The 20,606-nt window shown below is 39.9% G+C and overlaps 3 protein-coding genes across 6 annotated transcripts; all 3 read right to left on the bottom strand.

Moving 5' to 3' along the window:
• Nucleotides 1-493: 493 nt before the first annotated feature.
• LOC102706669 (eukaryotic translation initiation factor 3 subunit A) lies at nucleotides 494-6,065 on the bottom strand. 2 transcript variants are annotated; one of them, XM_006657627.3, is made up of 12 exons: nucleotides 5,935-6,065; nucleotides 3,362-4,730; nucleotides 3,220-3,227; nucleotides 2,689-2,864; nucleotides 2,232-2,292; nucleotides 2,060-2,158; nucleotides 1,867-1,961; nucleotides 1,593-1,706; nucleotides 1,383-1,450; nucleotides 1,092-1,202; nucleotides 741-990; nucleotides 494-646 (listed from the first exon to the last, which is right to left on the bottom strand). In XM_006657627.3, exons 2-12 carry the CDS (start codon nucleotides 4,663-4,665, stop codon nucleotides 536-538), a joined length of 2,397 nt encoding a protein of 798 aa, XP_006657690.1. In that variant the 5' UTR covers nucleotides 4,666-4,730; nucleotides 5,935-6,065; the 3' UTR covers nucleotides 494-535. The 2 variants fall into 2 exon arrangements, with proteins under 2 accessions (XP_006657690.1, XP_006657691.1); XM_006657628.3 differs by having other exon boundaries at nucleotides 741-981.
• A 5,366-nt stretch (nucleotides 6,066-11,431) lies between these two features.
• Nucleotides 11,432-12,864, bottom strand: LOC102706394 (thioredoxin-like protein CDSP32, chloroplastic). The gene has a single exon (XM_040526488.1). The coding sequence runs from the start codon at nucleotides 12,665-12,667 to the stop codon at nucleotides 11,771-11,773; it is 897 nt and encodes a 298-aa protein (XP_040382422.1). The 5' UTR covers nucleotides 12,668-12,864; the 3' UTR covers nucleotides 11,432-11,770.
• Nucleotides 12,865-14,447: 1,583 nt separating this feature from the next.
• LOC102706113 (DNA-directed RNA polymerase III subunit RPC8) lies at nucleotides 14,448-19,275 on the bottom strand. Of its 3 annotated transcripts, XM_006657625.3 has the most exons (9): nucleotides 18,975-19,275; nucleotides 17,596-17,823; nucleotides 17,395-17,490; nucleotides 16,863-16,950; nucleotides 16,124-16,187; nucleotides 15,452-15,521; nucleotides 15,281-15,370; nucleotides 15,074-15,196; nucleotides 14,448-14,851 (listed from the first exon to the last, which is right to left on the bottom strand). In XM_006657625.3, exons 2-8 carry the CDS (start codon nucleotides 17,704-17,706, stop codon nucleotides 15,113-15,115), a joined length of 603 nt encoding a protein of 200 aa, XP_006657688.1. In that variant the 5' UTR covers nucleotides 17,707-17,823; nucleotides 18,975-19,275; the 3' UTR covers nucleotides 14,448-14,851; nucleotides 15,074-15,112. The 3 variants fall into 3 exon arrangements, with proteins under 3 accessions (XP_006657688.1, XP_015694913.1, XP_015694914.1); XM_015839427.2 differs by lacking the exon at nucleotides 14,448-14,851 and having other exon boundaries at nucleotides 15,068-15,196; XM_015839428.2 differs by lacking the exon at nucleotides 14,448-14,851 and having other exon boundaries at nucleotides 15,068-15,196; nucleotides 17,596-17,716.
• Between the last annotated feature and the right edge of the window lie 1,331 nt (nucleotides 19,276-20,606).

Here is a 20,606-nt window from a genome sequence, read left to right as displayed (position 1 = left end):
CTTGTCAAAAACACTTCAATTCTCTAGCTGCAAGTGCAAGACATTTTTTTTTTCAGAAGAACTAACACCAATGTGCTAACAAACTTGTGCTTGGGATACAAAAAAATTCCTTGAATTCCTCATCTGCGTGTCTCACATGAAATTTCCACAAATCGCCGGATAGCATCCCACGGCTGAATACTAGATCACAGCACATACCAGGTAAACAGCACTGCATTAAGTTACAGCACAGCAATCATTCAATAATAATCAGGTTAGCTAAACTGTGAAGCAACAACTACATCTCAGAGACATGGGCAGATGTAGCCCAGCCCAGCTAGGACTCAAATAGATAATGAAGAAGAAAAAATGTACTACACACAACACAGCCTACAGCAGCTCAGCATTCTTTGTTTATACACAGACATGGCACGGTTGCAATGTACATTGTACAATAAAACCGGTACATGGACGAAAGAGAAGCTCCTGCCTTCATTCCTGAGAGAAATTAGTTCATGGACCTGCCGCTACCACCCACTTCAGGGGCTGGAAGGCTTTAGTTTGCCGAGAGGAAATGCACCCGGGCAAGAGGATACTCCTTCCCAGCAACCCAGACACCGGTCTGTGACCACTGCACATCCTCCCATTCCAAATTGTCTTGCAGCACCTGCGTCACGCCGAGGCAACAGAAACATGTGTGAGAATTGCAGTTTTTGAATGGAGAATAATGCAACATTCTGATGTAGCAAGCAGGGTGTTACCTCAAGTTGATCGGGTGGCAACGGGATACCAGTGGAGCGCATGGCAGTCTCAGGCATGGCCTTCTTACAACGAGACCACCGGAACAAGTCACGGAGTTCATGTTCCATAGAGGCCCTTTCCCCATTTTGTGAATGGTGGTGGTGGTGGCCACTATTCTGGTGTTTCTCCGGTTCTGCATCCGATGCGTTCGAGCTTGACCCAATAGAGCGAGTCTTTTCTCCACTGAAGCACAGCTCATACCTGTGAAAACTTGCAGTTAACAAGACGGGAGAAAAATGAACCAACCGTGAGCTTCACAGAAGTTACAAGTAGAATTTTGGGTGACGGTCAAATAGAACTTTGGCTCTTACCTATTATAATGTGTTTCCAAGTATATAACTTCACCCTTCTTTAGCCTTGCAGAAGTATATAGAGACTTCTTCAATCCCTTGTCAGCCACAATGCTTATGCTATATTTCAACCTAAAGGGAAGTAATCAAGAAGTACAAACAAGATTAGTAGGAGCAACCTTATCTCAAAAAAAGACCAAAGACTCAAATAAACAAGCAATCATGCAACAGAAAAAGGTTGCGGTAGAGGTGCTGGATGGAGCTTTCGTGAACTACAAATGAGTACCAACAGAAGGTAGGTCAAGAAAGTACCATGGTTCATTGCAGAGATTGTACTGTATAGTGACTTCCCGAACAAATCTTTGTTGACGTAAGGCATTCTGCATACAGCATATTGAGAAAACATTAGTACAGGATATAAACAAAGAGCGCTTGTGACAGCAAAACTAAATATTGCGATGTGAAAGTGAAAATTCTTTGAATGAAAAAAATGTTAACAGAAAGAGGATAGCAGAAAGCTACAGAAGCTGCCGCTCTTGTTGTCATTGTACGCTCCACTGCAACCGGGGCAAGTGTAGGCTCTACGGCTGATGTATGGCTAAGGCGAGGCTCAAGATCAATAGTACCACCACCTTTCTGCAAATCATGTAAAACAAGCTAAGCAAACAATCTATGGATAAGTGGTCAATAGAAAGGTATTTACATCAGCAGATAAAACAAATAAAAAGCATCCAAATTTTCCACAAAACAAAAGGTGAACTTTGTAATCTTGTATGCTATGTTACAGTCTTGGTACCTTAACAATGCAGCAGCGTTCTATGCGAAAGCTACAACCAATACCAGCACCCCAAGCACGTGAACGTACATTGTTCCTTAAAGTTGAAGTATAGCCTGGAAGGTAGACCAAGTTTTATATAAGCATTAGTTTAGCCATGGCTCTGATCTTTGTAAGTCTAAGAACTGGACTAAAAAGAAAAATGAAGGCTCACTGTCTTGTGGGGGTAGAACTCGAACAGTTGCCCGTAGCTCTTGGATTGCAGATGGTGGAGGTGATGATGTAGGGGAGCAGTAACCAGTATGCATTAGCACTAAAAGAAAAATCATTTAGAACATCAGCTTTCAGAGGTATGTTTCAATCTTTGAAAATAATCAGAAATGTACCAGCAACAAGATCTGAATCGTTCGTGTAAACATCCGTTCCCCAAAGTTGAGCACCTTTTACCTGCACAAGAGTGATTTTAAGAAGAGAATAAAATACACAAAGAAAGAAATTTGCTTCATTTATTTATAAAGGAATCGTCAACTACATGGGCACTGAATATATAGCAATAGGCATATATGGTTTCAAGAGGAGTAAGGAGTAAGATAAATAGGAGACACAAGTCTGGTTCAAAAAAATCACAATAGAAGAATCCCTGTAAGGGTATAAATCTGCAAATGCAAGAAGACCAGACAAATGCACACTTGCAAGTGAATTACAAAAGGATTTAGTGCTCTACTCATGCTTCTTGGACAAAAGAGAAAGGGTGTATTAATTTATTATCATTCTGGCAAGAGAAACTCAAATATAGATGAAATAATCAACATAGACCACCTATAATAAAGTCATCGCGCTTACTTGACGGTTAGTGGACGTAACAAATTCCGCAGGTATACGAATTTCAAGAGTAGGACCATTTTGCACACTTTCAGCATTTTTAGCTTCTGGGGTTGCTTCAAACTCTTTCCATGATTTCAGAAGCTCTTGCATGCACTCACCAGCTTTATAAACAATTGCTGATACCTCAGACTTATCTGCAATGGAAATGGTACTAAGATAACAAAAATACAAAAACAGCACCTTTGTGTACCTTTATCTTAGATAAATCATTATTATGCTCAATTTGCAAGTTGCAACTAAATCTTCATAAATAGTTTCCCCTGGTTACCCATTTTATCCTCTCTGGCTGAATTATACCATAAAATAAAAAAAAGCAAACTAACACATGCAGTGTATAAAATATGTGAAGGATTTCAAATATACAAATGGATTGGTTATAGCATTCAAAAATTCTGAGAAGGAAATGCAAACTTATAAGTCTGCTGGAAAACTTTCAGTGACAATTTTGAAGGAAGTGGCACTATCCCTATTCCAAGATATTTGACTGACCTTGAGATCTGCAAGAAAAAAAAATGTAAAAAACATATCAAATAAATAATGCTCGTACCAGGTAAATCAAGGTCAGGAAGCACCCATTCCACTATTTGAATAAATGATGGAAAGCCATAGCAAGAAGCAGTGTTAAACTTACCCTTCGCCATCACGCACCCTAGACCGAAATCGATGGTCTCGTTGGGATGCTTGACTACCACCCCTTGGTCGCACCATCCTCCTGCGTTGGACACTTCCAAGGGCTTCCTTATCCTTCTCTATATCTCCTTCAGTGAAAGTATCATCTGATTCCTTGTCATTATATTTACTCCTCTGGTCATGCCTTTCGCCTGCATCCATATCCTTTTCTCTTTTCTTGTCCTTAGGATCTCTATCATGTGATTTCCATGTGTCATCTTTAAGTGTCTTCTGTTCTATTGTTTTATTCTCATGCTCAGCACTTTTAACAGCTCCATCAGATGCAGTTTTTTCCAGTATTGCATTATCCTTTTCAGTTGCTACTGATGACTCCTTTGCAGGATCCTTCTCCCTATCATTCCCTTCCTTGTCCTTCTGCGAATCTTTCCTTTCCCTGTCCCACTTTTCAGCATCCCTATCTTCCCTCTGGTTTTCTTTTCGTTCAACACTATTGCCTCCAAGCTGAATACCAATTCGGCGATCATTTCTATCATTGTCTCTTGTGCCAAATTCCCTATGCTTTTCATCCTTCTTTTTCCTGTCCTTGTCTCTAAACTTATCTTCAGTTCTAGGTTCAGTTTTATTCTCACCAGTAGATTCATGAGCATCCTTGGACCGCTCATCTGCATGAGCTGGAACTTTGGCAGATTCATCTGTTCCTTGCAAGCTAGGGCGGGGAAAGCGCCATTCTGAATTATCAGAAGGATCAATATTTCTTTTGCCCCTATGTTCTTTGTTATCTTTCCAGGCTATGTTTGAAATTGCTGTAGGATGACCATCTTTGTCCAATTTGGCATCACCTTTGTAGTCACCATGTGTCCGTCTGTCGGCTCTTATTTCATTCTCATCTGTCCTATTGTCCGTCTTTACATCAGTCTCAACTTTATTACCTGGAAATTCAACCCTGGAATCACTATAGACATCCCGAGTGTCAGCCTTTGCCTCCCGAACATCTACCTTAGTGTCCCGTGGATCTTTATTTTGTTTTGATTCTAATCTGCCATCAGATGAGCTTGAGTGATCCACAAAGTTGGAGGAGCCAATAGGCATCCTATGAGCCAGAGACGGCCTCTTATCATCCCGGGACTCAATGCGTGGAACTTTGGGAAATCTTCCATCATGTTCAAACGAACCATGGAAATCACTGCCACCTGGTTGAACAAGTTTCCCAGAAGGGCTTGAATACAAGCTGCTGTCATCCAAAGGCCGTTTTCCAGGTGTGGAGTGACTAGCCTCTTCATGCGACCTCTTGGGTACACCACTCATTTTTGCTCATATATGTAAACAGCCCTCCAATGTGAATCAAAGAACACAAATACAAACACAATGCACTGCCAGAAGGAAAAAGATTAGGTCAGAACACATCAGTCACTTTCTTTTATTCCACATACCCAGATTGTTTAATTTAGAGTAAGCTATGGGTGTATAAGGTATTTCACCAACAGAGAGGACATTTGAGGTGCTCATGGGCATTGATAGGGTGCTTGCCAACCCTATAGAACCTCACCTGTAGGTCATGCATAGAGCATGTTGGCATATAACACTCCACATAATCTTAATCTAAATTCAACCCGCATACAACAAGAAACAAAAAGAAAGGTATTCTGCTGAAAAAGAATCTCCTTTCTTTCTTGACATATGGATAAAGTTTGGATATGAAATCATGTGGAGTGGAAGAGTCCCATATGCTCTATCTTACTATTATTTTTCCAGAATTTATCATCAGTATTTGCAAAGGTTTTAAGAGCTGGAGGCACAGTTGGAGTAATCCATGCAAAGAATTCCATATATTGACATTAGCACAAGAATCAAACCTAACATCAGTACCCTGTTTCTATAGTTGGCTAGTTCACCAAGCAAAATTCAGCTGTCCATTGCACCAATCTCCCCACTATGAACTAAGCTAGCACACTACATCCGAATGAGGGGAAGTTTTCAGGTTTGTAAATGTTCAACTCTACAGAAAGAGAACTCATCATAAAAAAAACGGAGCTGAGTGTATTATCAACAATTTCAATTTTCATGGCCAGGGTGGAATAACAGTAAAAATCATCTCTTTACCTCATTTTATCAAGAGAATGATACAGCTTCGCCTAGTTTAAACGAACTAACATGCATGACCTAAATCAAAAAAATGAGCCGTCGCCGACGTATCCCTAAACAATTCAAGGGGGCTGACCTAACGCGATTCTTTCCTCTGGAAGCAAACCGCCATTAGTAAATACTCCTACTTGTTAAGGCAGAGAGAAAATCTTCGAGATCCAGAAGAGAAGCTAGGTTTTAGAGACAAAAGGCACGGGTGGAGAGAGCAGGGGGCAGATCTACTGTGCGAAAATGGGGGTTCCGTTGAACCCCAAAACTCTTTTGGGAACAAAAAGGGAAACCTTTTATTAGTCTCCCTTAAGGCTATTATCAAGGCAAATTAAGCAAGATCCAGAAGAGAGCCTATCTAGGGTTCATGATGCCAGAAGAGAAGAGAAAGAGGAAAACAAAGGGAGCGCGTGGATAGAGAGAGATGAGAGAACAGACGCTCACCTGGTCGCGGGAGACTGGCGCAAGCGGTGCGGAGGAGGAGACCCCGCCCTGGGCCGCCGCAGGGGAGAGCGAGGAGGAGGGGAGCTCGCCGGCCGGCCGTGAGGGGGAGAGACGACCGAGAAAAGAATGATACTGCAGTACTGGAGATTGATCTCTCGTTACGTTCAATACAAAAGGCTACCTGAGGGGCATTTTGGTCTTTTTCAGGTAACCGGAAAGTTGTTTGTGTGATTATAATACTCTATCTTTGAATTTGATCTAGTTTAAAATATAAGCATTTTTAACAATATTCGGAGTACTGTTTGTCTTATTAATCACTTTTCATTCAAAATTTATTTTATTTTATCCTAACATACTTTCGCATCATCGTTCATTCCTTGTTTAATAAAGGGCATCACAGTTCTTTATTTTCAAATTTAATTGCTACTAAGTCATTGATCAATTGGGTTATATATAAATCATATGATTGAGTTATACGCATAGCAATTTTCTTTTACCTATATTTTTATCAATAATATTACACATACCTAAACTAAAAGGATATGCTAAATTTAGTCAAATTTTGATAAATTTATATAACGTGAACTTAGATTTAAAAATTTTAGATCTGAGTTTATATAGTTTATATAAAGTAAATGAGTATGGATAAGGTGGGTAAATAAGTAATGCTCTCTCGATATCCAAAATTCACATGAGTAAATATCCTTTACCCATACCTTACCCAAACAAGGTGGGCATGGATATTGGAATGGGTAATTGATACCTAACGGCAGTCCTACATCGATAAGTTTCTAGCCACACATAGACTTCTCCTCTTATTCTTCTTCTTGATTAATTATTTTTTTACTTATATCTTAAGTTTAAACTACTATTTCTTTCTTCGAAATCAAAATAAACCATTTTAGATGTAGTTGTGATACTAAAAAAATTTAAAATTTACAGTATAAATATATAGAACATAAAGTGCAAGAAAATTAATAACATAAAGTTTAACTATTTTTAAATTTTAGAAAACCACATTTATTACCCCTTGTGTCACTCACATACTATAACAACTCAAAAAATTCCAAATTTCCGAACAATTTTTTTGTGAAAAATTTTATGGATGCTCCCTTTTGATCCTTACCAATTTCTTTGAATTTTTCTATGAACTATTATTCCGAATTCAAATTTGGTTTTTACCTTCCCTTCAAAAATTTAATCTAATAGCACTTTAAGTTTTTGTATATTTTATAAATGTTTTCCCATTTTTAAAAGTCTGCAAAAATATTTAAATTCTTGTGAAGTCCACCAATAACACCCTTATTCAAATTCTTTTAGTTCTTTCCCACTTCAACTTTTTTTATTACAACAATCAATCTTTAGGGCCCCTTTGAATCACAGGAATGAAAAAACAGAGTAACAAGAAAAACATAGGATTCTGACAGAAACATAAGTGTAAAATAGAGGATTACAAAACATAGGAAAAACGTAGGAATGACCGTTTGATTGGACCATAGGAAAAACACAGGAATTTAAGGAGAGAGAAAAACTCAAAGGATTTTTTTCCCAAGAGGTTCAGGCCTCATTTGATTCAAAGGAAATTTATAGGAATTTTAGGGGGTTTCATTCCTATAGGATTTTTTCCTACAAATCCCTTTGAATCAAAGGAATGAACCCTATGAAATTCCTATGGAATGCATCTTTCTATGCAAGTTTTGGAGGAAAAAATTCCTTTGAGTCTTTCTCTCCTCAAATTCCTGTGTTTTTCCTGTGGTCCAATCAAACGGTCATTCCTACGTTTTTCCTATGTTTTGTAATCCTCTATTTTACACTTATGTTCCTGTCAGAATCCTATGTTTTTCCTGTTCCTCTGTTTTTTTTATTCATGTGATTTAAAGGGTGCCCTCAACCTCTTGGTAAATTTTCTCAAAAACTTGCATAGAAAGAGGCATTCCATAGGAATTTCATAGGATTTCATAGGGCTCGTTCCTTTGATTCAAAGGGATTTATAGGGAATGAAATCCCCTAAAATTTCTATAAATTTTCTTTGAATCAAAGGGCCTTAGAAAATTACACAATCCCAATTCATTCGGGCTGAGGACTTACTATTTTGGCCCTCTTTGTTTTTTCCTCCCTCTGGCCCAGTCGGCCCAGCCGCCGCCGCCACCGCCGGCCACCGGTTTGCCGGCGCCACTGCTGCTGTTGTATCTTTCCAGTGCACGCCGCGCCGCCCCCATTTTTTCTCCCGCGGCCACTGCGGCCGCCGCAAGCCACCGACAACCTCACCTGTCATATTAAAAGTTTATTTAATGGTAAACCAAGACACTAAAATTGCTCAATCCATTTCAAAATAAGTTCAGATAAACTTATTTTTTTTGGACAGACGAAGTAGATAGTTGCATAACTAATAAATAGTTGCATAACTTTTTGAATAAAGTAAATAGTTAAATGTGTATCAAAATTAACAGTGTTAATATACTCCCTCAATCTCATAATATACGGAATTTTACTAAGACAAGGGGTTAATCTCATAATATACGGAATTTTACTAAGACAAGGGGTTATGTGATACCAAGACAATACTTTATTCCCTACCTATTAACTTTTATCCTATTTTATTCTCTACCTACTATCTTTTACACTACTTTACGGTCCAATAATGTAAGGGTTCATATTTCGTATTTTCAGTAGTCTTTATTTTAATCATAATTTTATATATTTTATTTGTATGTTTATATTAACTTATTGATAAATTTATATTTTTATAATTGGGGCCATACTAGTAAATGTCTTATATATTTTTTTTCTATTAATATGGTCAGACCTAGGCCCTGAGAATGGACATCGTAGGGTCGAGGAAGCAAAAAAGACAATGTCTACTTTAGCGATGATATGCTTTTTAATTACTCCTCCGGTCAAAAAAATTATCGCTTAGGACAACATTCAGTCCAACTTCTATCGTTCCGATCATCGATAATTTCTTAAATGTTTAGTTTAAACACGAAACAAACAATCCTCGAAAAGTAATATTTTAATACCATAAACTTATTATATTTTGTAAATTTATTTTTTCGCAAAAATTGTTGATCGAAATTTTAAAAGTTTGATCAAATTTTGTCCTAAACAATAAATATTTTTTATCAAATGGAGTAATATAGTAGAAAGATTTCAACAATTACAAAATCATCAGTATGGGTTTTGTGTAACTGATGTCTTGGCAAATATTTAGACTGTGTTGTCGTGTTCCAAGACACTTAACAGAAAGAAAAAAAAAGAGAGAAGATAATCCGTCCCAATTGCAAATTTCCCATGTAATATTCAACTAAATGAGCTTATTGATATGAAACTTGAGAGATTAAGTTGTTGAATCTCTACGCCCAATTTGGCCAATTTGTCTATATATGCAGTTTTAAAAACTTATGGTGCCCGAATAGTCGAATCTACCGTTATTAAAAAAATTCATGTTTTAAAAAACCTTACATGAAGCTGGTTACAACATGGATTAACAACGTAAACTATGGGAAACGTTATCCTGATGTTAGACCAGTAATAGAGCTATGTACAACTTATGGGGTTAAGTAACAATTTACTCAATACGGGCTTTTGTAAATAAGCCTTAAAACTATTTCATGTTAAAATAGAAAGAAGATGAGGTGTTAAATGTGTTGCGTGCTGATGAGATGTGATTGATCACCGGCTCCACCACTTTGAGACCTAGCACTCTTTTATGTGGCTAAAATTGTGAGAAGTTTGCAGGAAACATATGGCTGCATTCTTGCAGCAAGGGTAAGTAAGAAAACCAAATAGAATGCGATTAAAATTATAAGAAGTTTCAGTCGTCTTCGAAATCTAGATTAGGAGAGGTATGAAGAGAATAGAGGGAAAGGGGAATGGCAAAGACTATGTTAGGATTCTATTGGGATGTACCATGGGCTGAATCAGTCTATCGTCTAAAAAATAAATAAGTTTATCTGAGGTCTCTCAACTTGAAGACGAGTTTATTTTTCGTCGCTTAACCGCAATACCAAAAACTAAAGAACCAGATGAATTTATTCCTCAAAAAAAAGTACAATCAACAATTTGGAAAGAATGAAACAAATTATTTAGACAAAACTGGTATTGGCTCCTTATCGATCTTCTCCCCTATCTCTCCCCTTCCTCTACTTGTTCTAGAATCTTCTAGTACTTCCGTCTCCTACCTCCAACCCTTCTACTGTGGTGAAAGGATACCCTCTTCCACCTTCATGTGCTTGAACATTGTACTCATTTGTATTCCTACTAAGCTCACCAAGTAAGCTGCCATAGTAACCGATGATAAGTTGGATATACTTTTGAGGCGAGTGGAGGAGTTTGAGCGGAGTCAAATGAGAGGAGGAGGATTGATTTGTTGTCTCTTAGGATGGTGGTAAGATCATCGAGCCTCGGAGTTGTGAAGAAGGTCCAAGGCATGCAGTCCAAGGCGACACACACCACTTGTTCGACCAAATGCCCGAATGGTAGCGGCCCGTACGTGATGGCAAGATCAAGTTATTTCGATGAGGAGACTGCTGCTCCGATGGTCATCCTAGAGCCTGACGCCGGTGAGGACAAGGATCATGCATCCTGCATCGTCACCAAGGATCTCCCAGAGGTCACACCCACGAAGTGTTCGACGAAATGCTCCTGTCCCAGCACCTCGCCCTGTCTCATTGTAGCCAACACGACCTGCATGGAGCTGGTAGCTGCTGCGAATGCAATCGAAGCCTCCTGCATCGACACCCCTTTGGCCATCCCAAGGTCACGCACACCAAGTGTTTGATGTTGGGTCTTAGTGTCAGGCGTGGCACTGACCAACCCGTGGCTGCATTCTAGACCAGGACAGGTGCATCCAAGGATGTTCCAACCAACATTCAGTATAATATGGACCTTTTCTCATCAGGAATGGTTGATCAAAATAATGAAACATGTATTATGTACTAGGGGTGAACTTCACAGCATGCTAGAGCAAATTACTGAACAAAAAATGCAAGGACATGGGAATCCAGGTGATGAAATGCCACTTTTAACAATACTTGTTAGTAAAAAAAAAAGCAACCTGAATTCTTGTGACACTGAATCATTATTCTTGGGGCTAGCATGCATATGCTGATTTTTGGGGGTTGTTGTTCAATTACTAACACACCAGAGTTGAAGGAATAACACCATTGTCTCTAGCTGCTCAAAGCAAGCAAATGGGCATCACAATTGAATGCATTTTCGGTGGTATGCTGAAAAGATGCCCATGGATTGGATATCACCTTGTCTAAAATATTATAACAAGTTCCTCCCACAAAGTCTAGTGGAGACATGGCATGTAAGAGCAATTTATATGGTTTTGAATACTGAAGGTGACAAGGTAAATGTGAACCGGTTGCATCATAGTACCTTATACTATCCATTTATATGGTCTAAAGAGAAAGTCTACAAAAGGATGCAAATCTTTGAAGAAGAAGGTGCCAGTGAAATTCAAGATGATACTATCCTGGAACCAGCTGGGTCGGCTGAAATTTGTGAATATATATTCTCATATATAAAAATTTAGACAGGCCAAGTGTGTTGAACCTGCAATTGGCGCTCCAAAATTCTAGTATTACACAGGACAAAATGAACCAAACCAAACGTACAGGCCGGCTAGCTAGCTGTGTGCATGATCAATTTGTCCCCAGGAAACAAAACAAAATGTGATCATCGATCGATCTAACATCGATGGATGTCGTCGTCGTACATCATGGCAGGCAGGCAGCGATGATCGATCATGCGTACGCACCCTTGGCGCCGTGCAAATTACGTAGAATCAAGAGAGTAATTTAAGTGATTAATTATGGGAATCGATCGATCAGTAGGTGACCCTGACGCCGTTGTATCTGAGGATCTCGCCGACGAGCTCCCCTCTGCCGGAGCCGACGTAGCGGCCGACGATGTCGCCGTCCTTGATGAAGAGGAAGGTGGGCACCTCGACGACGTCCATGTCGCGGAGGAACTCCATGCAGCTGTCGTTCTCGTCGCCGTTCATGCGCGCGAAGACGGTGGTGTCGGCCATGGTGCGGGACAGCTTGACGACGGTGGGGTACACCTTCACGCAGGGGCCGCAGCGCTTGAGGCCCACGTCGAGCACCACCAGCTTGCCGCCCTCGCCACGGTGCTCGGAGATGAGCGCCTCGACGTCGCCGCGGGAGTGGAGCTGCACCACGGCGGAGTGGTGGTCGCCGTAGTAGAGCACGTCGCCGGCGAGCTGGTCGGGGCCGATGCCTTCCTCCTCGTGCACCTTCTCGGCGCCCTTGTAGAAGGAGAAGTGCGGGACGGCGGTGATCCCTTCCCGGCGGCACAGCTCCCTGGTGGCCTCCGACTCGTCGCCCATCACCAGCAGGAAGTCGACGTCGCCGCAGGTGCGGCTCAGCTCCACCATGCACGGGTAGATGCGGCTGCTGTTCACGCTGTGGCTCGCCGCGAACTCCACCACCACCAGCCGGTTCTTCGCCGCCCGCAGCGCGCCGTCGAACTCCTCCGCGCTGTGCACCTGCACCACGCGCTCGTCGCTACCCTTCTTCTTCGCCTTCTCCCCGGACGCCGGCGCCGGCCCCGCCTGCTCGGTCCCGGACACCGCCGCCCTCACCGCGCCGCGCCGCCCCGCGGGAGCCAAGAACAACCTCGCCTTCTTGCTCTTGCTGGCCGGCGTCGGCGTGGCGCCCAGGCCGGTATACGTGGTGGACAGGAAGGCGGCGGTGGAGGCCATGGATGGATGACGTATACTTGCTAGTGGCGCCGGCCCAGTGATCGATGCTATGCTATGCTGCTTTGCTCCTTCAATTCTGGAGAAAGAGAGAGAGAGAGAGAGAGAGAGAGAGAGAAGAAGAGTCTACATTTCATAGATATGAATGCCAAGTACTCCTCCTCCTCTTGGAATCCAATCAAAGTTCATCCACTCAACCACTATTCAGGATTGGTTTGTGGCTGAGGTTTCATGCAGCTGAGATTTTTCATGTGGGGGATCACTGATTATTTTGCCCATGCACTTTTGTTGGTTTCTTGGCTTGTCAATATTCCTGTCTTGTTCGTAGATAATTGCTGTTTTATTTTTCCTATGATTATTCTCATATTTTTTTTCAGTTCTTACATACGCTCTTCCTAAACTACTAAACGACGTATTTTTTGTAAAATGGTTCCTTATAGAAGTTCATCGTTTTGCCTTACTAAAGTACATTTTAACTTTCTAGTTGCTATTTATATTGTTTACATAATCACAAGAATCAAATAATCTTTTATCTTCAGCTGAAAAAGAACACGACAAATACTCCCTCTGTTCCAAATTATAGGGCATGTATGTTTTTACAGCCTCCAATATGAAATTTTAACCATTCATTATTTTCTAATATATGATCAGTGGGCTACAAAATCAATATCATATGAAATCCCTTTTAAATATGAATCTAAAGGCATCACATGTATTTTTAATTAAACACATATATTAATTATTATTGGTTGGAATATTAGTCAATGATTATAGGTGTTGATCTTTCCTAAAATTATGGCTCTCTTTAATTTGGAATGGAGGGAGCAGTACACAGTTAGCCATGGTCAGAATTTGTTTTCAGTTTTTGGAATTAGGGGGTTTTATTGAGTTCATGCATACATGTAAACTTGGATATTTTGGTTTTTTGTGATCAAGAACAGCAAATGGAGTCCAGATCTTATTTGAGATTATATGTGTGGTAGCGGCTTGTACAGACGGTTCAGAAAATGTCTATTATCACTACCATATATAACCTGTAGTTGCTAGGATTTTATTTTTCCTTAATTCATAACAAAGCTTCATCGCACCGATACAAGTACACAATCACACAACTATAGTGAGGCGTTGCCAAGTAGTAATACTTCAAAAAAAAGTGCAAATTTATTTGTAAATTAAAATATATACAGTTCCCAATGCTCAATGTCTCTTTTAAATGTTGACAAGTCATATATTCTAGAAATTTGGTTCAATTATATATTTATATTATAGTATGTACCCTACGAGTATACAAGCGAGAGAGGCCACATATTTATGATAATTTGTTTCTCTAGTTTGGCCTGTTAGCTGCCAGCACCGTTGTGATCCCAAATTCGTTCACACCACTGCCTCTTTGTACAACCTCAATATTTGTGCTTCCACCTTCCAAAACATACACTCCATCACTTCCTAAACGCCTTCATTTTTTAACCTATCGTTTGTTCCACAAAGACTTTGTCACTTCATTTTCTAAAGTAACTATTGCATTAGAGTTTGATAAAGTAGGGAACAGATATGTTATGAATTAAAAAGATAGTAACAATTGCATTGAAGTTTGAAAAAATGAAGGATATTTTAATCTATGTAGCTTTATATTAGTATATGTAAAGTAGACTAAAAATAAAGTATTTTTGACATGAAGTACAGGACATTTTAATCCTATCTAGATTCTTTCATGGATTAAGGAATGTGTTTTATATGTATCTAAATTTATTAGTATCAATATAAATCTACAAATATGCAAAAAAGTTATAACTTGAAGTCGAGGTAATAGTAAAGATCTCTCATCGTTACAAATGGCACAAGAGCAATGAAAGCCACAAACTAACAAAAAGATCTGTTTACCAAGAAGCCAGGTTCGCCAAAAGCTGAATCTCAAGATATTACAGGCTTCCATTTTCAGACCAAAAGAACAGGGAAGTAGTCTAGGGAAGTAGCCAACGCCGTAACAAAAGATCAAACAGCAATGGCAGATGGCAATTTGGCCACAGGTTCACCGTTCACACCTCACAGCAAGTTGCTTTCACTTCCAGATCTTTTGCACTTGCTTGCAGGTCACACACTAGACAAAATTGCCTTCCGTTGTTGGTCTGCTGACTGCTGCTCCAGGGAAGTCATCACAAAAGCTCTCCAGATCACCACTTCACCAGACTTGCATGGTTGACACACAAGGGTTCAGAAACAGCTCAGTTAGTGCATTGCCCTAACCTTCTTTTTTTTTTTTTTGTTCTTTCCTATTGTTATAGCATAAAATTAGCAGCTGTCCGCATTAGTTATGTAATAGCAACAGAACAGCTCATAACATAAGATAACCAAGTTGCAAATACCACATGTAAATTACTGATATTCTAGCTAATACGCTATTTCTCTTACTGCACAAAACAGCAACCCGGACAAAGAAGTAGCTAGCAACTATTCCTCCGCTTCACCCTCTCCTTCCTCTTCGTCTGCAGTCCACCAAGCAAGAAGACCAAGGCCGTCTCCTTTAATGCTTCCCTGCAAAATCATTAGTCAGCCTATTTACTCAGCAAAGTACATGAAGCCAGATTTCGAAATTAGAGCATAAGTATCAAGGTATACAATTATTTGCATTGGAGCAAATGGACTGTCAGTCTCCTTTTGTTCAACTGGGATAGGTGGGTATTTTATGCTAGATACCAAGAATCGTATCTGCGTGGCAATCAAGTTGATTAGGAGCATAAAGGGAGTTGTAATTGCTTTGATTTTTTTTACAAAAAGGACTGTACATACCTCATCATCTGTATCAAGATAGAGCTCATCACCATCTTCAGTCTTCAGCATCCACCTACCATCTGATGCCCTGTGAGAAATGAGCAAAGAAAATAAAGCAACAGAATCTTATGAAGAAAATAGTTCCTCAAGGCAAGCAGAATAAGGTGACATACAGTGCTTCCTAGACAGTTTTAGAGTCTGTTTTCAAACAAAGATAGTGTAATCTAGAATGTATATATCCCATTGCAGATTTCTGCAACTGCATTTGCTTTAATTGCTGACTGAACTAAATTTCAAGAGTTCTCATGGCAAGTAGTAACCAAGCTAGCTGAAGCACGTATATTAAACAGAGGTATGACCATGTTCATTCATCCAAATAACTAAACCATATTCCCTCGTTTTTCGTGCGCACACTTACCAAATTACTAAAAGCTGCAGTTTTTGCAGAAAATTTATACAGGAAAGTTGATTTCAAAAATTATATCAATCCATTTTTTACGTTTTTTATAGCTAATAATTAGTTAACCATATATTAATTTGTTACTGTGTTTCGGCATCGGTTACTTTAAGAGGAATAAAAATCATAACGTATGATATAACTCCAGGGAAAAGTAAGCACGCCAGTTTTTTCAAACTATTCTAGGGATTGCTGTACAGGAACAACAAAACAAAAAACAAATAAAACTTTACCTAGCTGTGCCATACTGCATCAAGTGTCCGGGAATGCATATATCACTGAAGAAATCAAGTGAAACTGACAAAGAAAATGTAGCTATATCAGCTAAAACTAATAGGTTGTTAATGCAGATTTTCTAACAACTAACAGTATTGGAAGGGACCATTTGTAACTTTTACACATGTGAAGTACCAATAATCCAACACTAAAGAACAGGAATCAGTTAAGTGTACAGACTCGTCAGAGATAAAGTTTATGTTTTCAGTAGTAGAATACTAGGTTGAAAGTAAAGAACTATACTTCAGCACTACCCTCCAGATATTTAGCTAGCCATTATTTATGTACTCCAAAGATTTATCATGCTAATCACTCCTAAGAAATTGAGGATTCCGGGTGTATTAATCAGGTCTAAAGTGGCAAAGAAACATCCCAGGATATTAATCAGCATTTATATTTCATTCAAATAAAATGTTACATGACAAAGTAAATTCGTGCACTGTTTCAAACAGCATAACCTCGTGCAAGGGGTACAACATTAGACATCGCATACAAATTTTGTGTCTCATGCTCAGAAAAAAGTTATAATACACGTAGTATGACATGAATATATAAACAAAAAAATTCCATGCACTACAAAATATTATCAGAACTTAATGACAAATGCTAAAAAATAACTGAATAATCCGACAGGGAAGATAAGAGATTGCCAACCAACCAGCTCTTTAAATGTCAATGAGAAAATAACTGACTCACCATGCAGACCTTTTTCATCATATCCACTGATCTTCCCAACAAGAACCTCCCCAACGAAGGGCCTGAACATCAGCAGCCTAAAGGAAACCTATACAACACGAGGAAAAAAAAAAAGATCTAAGAGTGACCTGCAAATTGTATGAATTTTCAAACCTAAATGCACAATTTCGCTGAGATGGCCTGTTCCATAATAATAGCACTATTGGAAGAAAAAAAAAAGGGCATCAATGGGGTACTAATAGATATAAAGAGTCATTGACATTCTTGTGTTAAAAAAAAAGTCATTTACAACATGTTCTGCTGTCATCAAGTCAATCACAACTAGTAGTCAGGATCAAAATACACTACCAGTTGACTAACAGAATTACCCAGCTAGAACTTAACAATCTTGCAACCTTATTGCAATATTTTATATTTATCATGCATTCAACTCCTACAGTATCTTATAACACAAGTATATAAGCAGAAATGTATCATGCATAACATTGCTTCGTAAAAAGGAATGGGTAAAAACAATGGCAACACACATTACTTTATAAGTGGAGCAGCCCTCTCCTGGAAAGATGAAGCCACCTTCAACAGAGCGGATGTCGTAGACGGAGACGCAGAGCCCAAGGTTCGCGACGATCTACAGGGCAGGTGGGAAAAGGGCAGCAAACACATCGTTTCTGTTCACACTGTACATATAAAACCGGCGGCTGTGGTATCAACATGGTTGAGCTCATGGCATTACCTTGTCCAGGAAGAGCCTCTCAAGCTCAGCCTTGATGGCATCAACAAGGGGCCGGCTCAGCACGTGTGGCGGCATTGGCAGGTTGTGCTCAATTTGGCTGAGGACAAACATCTTGTTACGCCTGGACACAAGAGCAGAGGAGCACAGCCCAGTGGTGAGTCACTGGTAGTACTTAGACCCTGGTTAGGAGGATGGAGGAGGAGAGGCCGCTGGCTGAGGATTTTGCAACTGGGTATTGGAAATAAAAATTTGTTTCATATTAAATACAAAAAATTGACAGCAATTTTAGAGTACAATGAACAAATTAACAAATAATTGAAGAAAAATACAATTAAGCTTTCCCCCAGATATGGTCAGCAAATTTTGGAGCATTGTTTAGAACTAAGAATGAATAGACTTCCATCTCAGATTTGACAAACAGTTAGAAAGAATATATTCACATCTTAGATTTTTCACGTAGCATACAGTTAATGATACTATTTAAATATTTACTCCTTGTAAGTTTATTGGAAAGAAAAATAGAGGTGAAAGTTTGGTAAAAGTACTGGAGTGACTACATCATCATCTGTTCTTATATATCAATACCAATACTGTAGTAACAGATAAGAAATCTGCCAAATTTTAACAGAAAAATTGTGACTTTCCACAGGAATATGACAAACCACAAAAGTTAGCACAGGTGGTACTTGATAGGCTAACAGATGCAAGGTCCAGATACCAGTGCACAGAGTTTATTTCAAACTCTTGTCAATTCCGTGGACATTAGATTTCTGAAAGGGTGTGAACTAGGGTGGCCTATCAATTTATCAATACATGGCACCTAATTACAGTGACGTAGCCAGGAATTTTTCGGTGGGTAGTCCTGTCCAAACTCCAACGTCGCAAGTAGGAAATTACGGTGCAACTATTTAGACTTTAGTCTACGCTTGCCCTTAGCCATGAAGAGTTAATTATCTCTTCCTCACTAATTTTAGAGAAAATGTCTTGCTCAATATATGTGACTAAACAATGATTCAACAAATCATCACACACTAAATCATGATTCTGGAAGAGCGGTGCAATATCTCCTTTTCTATTCATGTTTTACCCAAATAAAAATAGCCCAATATCAATCCTATAATAACAAGTAAATAATGAGATGTTATAACTTGTAAATTTATAAAAAGTAAATAATTTACAGTAAATCAGTAAATAATCTAGCAAGTAGCAACCGATCGAAATTTAATTAGTGTAGTCAGTATATAGATTACAGGAAATCAGATGGGGATAAAATTCGTTTACAGTAAATCTTTACTACATGAGTAGATGAGACAGAGATTAAGAGAGAGCGGTAGACTCAAAGAGAGTGAGAGACAATGACACATCATTCAGTCACTCACCGGTGTTGGGCGAGCAGCAGAGGTGCGGAGCAGGCTGGGCGCCTGGGTGGGGCAACGGGCGTCGGCCGGCGGCCCAGCGGGGCACATGCGAGGCGGCTGGTGGCTGCCGGCTGGTCGCTGGGTGCAGTCGCGGGCGGCTGGCCTGCCGGTCGGGGCCGCTGGACGCTGGGCGCGAGCGGTGGGGGTGGCGGGGCGCGGGCGACGGCCGGAGGGGCGCGGGTGCGAGCGGCGGCCTCCTTCGTGTGTGCGCCGCCGGAGAGCAGCAGAGGAAGCCAACAGGCACAGCAAGCAAAGGTGCAAGCCCTAGCCTCAATCTCTTCCAGCTAAAGGTCGGTCTATTTTTTATAAAAAATTTCTATAAAAAAAGTTGTTTTAAAAAATCATATTAATATATTTTATTTTTTATAATTTATAATTAATTAATTATATACTAATTTATTACTACGTTTTTTACGTCGGCTAACTTACCTTATCACCGTTAACGTCGAATGTGACTTTACTAGAATAGGCTACAGGGATTCTCTTCCTGGGCCGATTTCGGGTTAATCACAGGCCCAAGCCCACCTGAAATCTTATGGCTATGTCCTTGCTTTCCATAGAAATATGACAAACCACAAAAGTTAGCACAGGTGGTATTTGATAGGCTAACAGATGTAAGGTGCAGATACCAGTGCATAGAGTTTATTTCATACTCTTGTCAATTACGTGGGCATTAGGTTTCTGAAAGGGTGTGAACTAGGGTTGCCTATCAGTTTGTCAATACATGACATCTAAGAATTGAGCACTAAACAACATATGATATGTAAAATTTCAATATAGTGGAGAAAATCATTACATAGTTATTAGATATTTATTAAAAACTTGATGGAGCAGGCAATATAGAAAAAAAATAGAAAACCTAAAATTGGTTCATGAACCAGAGGAATGTTCAAATCGGAGATAGGCAGGTTACATAAAAAGTGATGACTTCACAAATTTCGATGGGGAATGCTTCGAACTCGCCTATACAGATCTTTTGCCGCAACAATTAGGTCGATTCAGGCTCAGATAGAACTTCAGTGAGAACAAAGGGCGACCGGCCGGGAGGTTGCCAAGGGCAGCGGCCAGCAAGGAGGGAGCCAAGGGTGCCCGTGGCTGGGAGGGTACCGAGGGAGGCAGCGGCCGACCGGGAGGAGGCGCGAGGGAGGAGGCGACGGCGGTGGATGGGTAAGCATCTATGGATGAAGGGGGCGGCGGCTGTAGAGCTGGTGGGAATGGACGTGAAGAAAAAGAAAATTAGCGCAGGTGCAAAGATTGGCGCGAGCAATAAGATTGGAAACCCGCTATAAGACTAGAAGATCAAAATCGGGCTCAAAGAATATCTGGGTTTGGAAATGCTGAAAAGATTGAAAGTTGTTTTAGCCAAGCATGCGAGGAACATTTTAGTCTTGAACGTCATAGATTTTTTCAGTGTACCTTAAGGTGTAGGTTAGCTGTCCAACACAGTTCATTCAATGGTTTATGTGAGTTAATGTTGTGGCTGGTAGATCGGGCAGTAGTAGTGCAGTAGAATGTTATTATTGAAAAAAATACATGTTATTGTTGTAAATAATTAATTAACAAAGGTTATTCGATTAGCGGCAGAGTAACGTG

The sequence above is a fragment of the Oryza brachyantha genome, chromosome 7 (assembly GCF_000231095.2).
Source record: "Oryza brachyantha chromosome 7, ObraRS2, whole genome shotgun sequence".
Classification (NCBI taxonomy): domain Eukaryota; kingdom Viridiplantae; phylum Streptophyta; class Magnoliopsida; order Poales; family Poaceae; genus Oryza; species Oryza brachyantha.
The sequence above is the reverse complement of the archived record's forward strand: the minus strand, read 5'-3'. Positions and strand labels throughout refer to the sequence as shown.

Bases quoted from the DNA above. Each gene is read 5' to 3' on its own strand.
- LOC102706669 (XM_006657627.3), bottom strand. From the start codon at position 4,665: ATGAGTGGTGTACCCAAGAGGTCGCATGAAGAGGCTAGTCACTCCACA. The intron at 2,293-2,688 runs GTAAGCGCGATG...ACTCTTGTGCAG, and splicing joins TTACGTCCACTAACCGTCAA to GTAAAAGGTGCTCAACTTTG. The intron at 1,707-1,866 runs GTACCAAGACTG...CATGATTTGCAG, and splicing joins AACGCTGCTGCATTGTTAAG to AAAGGTGGTGGTACTATTGA.
- LOC102706394 (XM_040526488.1), bottom strand. From the start codon at position 12,667: ATGGCCTCCACCGCCGCCTTCCTGTCCACCACGTATACCGGCCTGGGC.
- LOC102706113 (XM_006657625.3), bottom strand. From the start codon at position 17,706: ATGTTTGTCCTCAGCCAAATTGAGCACAACCTGCCAATGCCGCCACAC. The intron at 16,951-17,394 runs GTAATGTGTGTT...CGTGTTGTATAG, and splicing joins AGGGCTGCTCCACTTATAAA to GTTTCCTTTAGGCTGCTGAT. The intron at 16,188-16,862 runs GTGAGTCAGTTA...TTTCTTTGTCAG, and splicing joins TGATGAAAAAGGTCTGCATG to TTTCACTTGATTTCTTCAGT.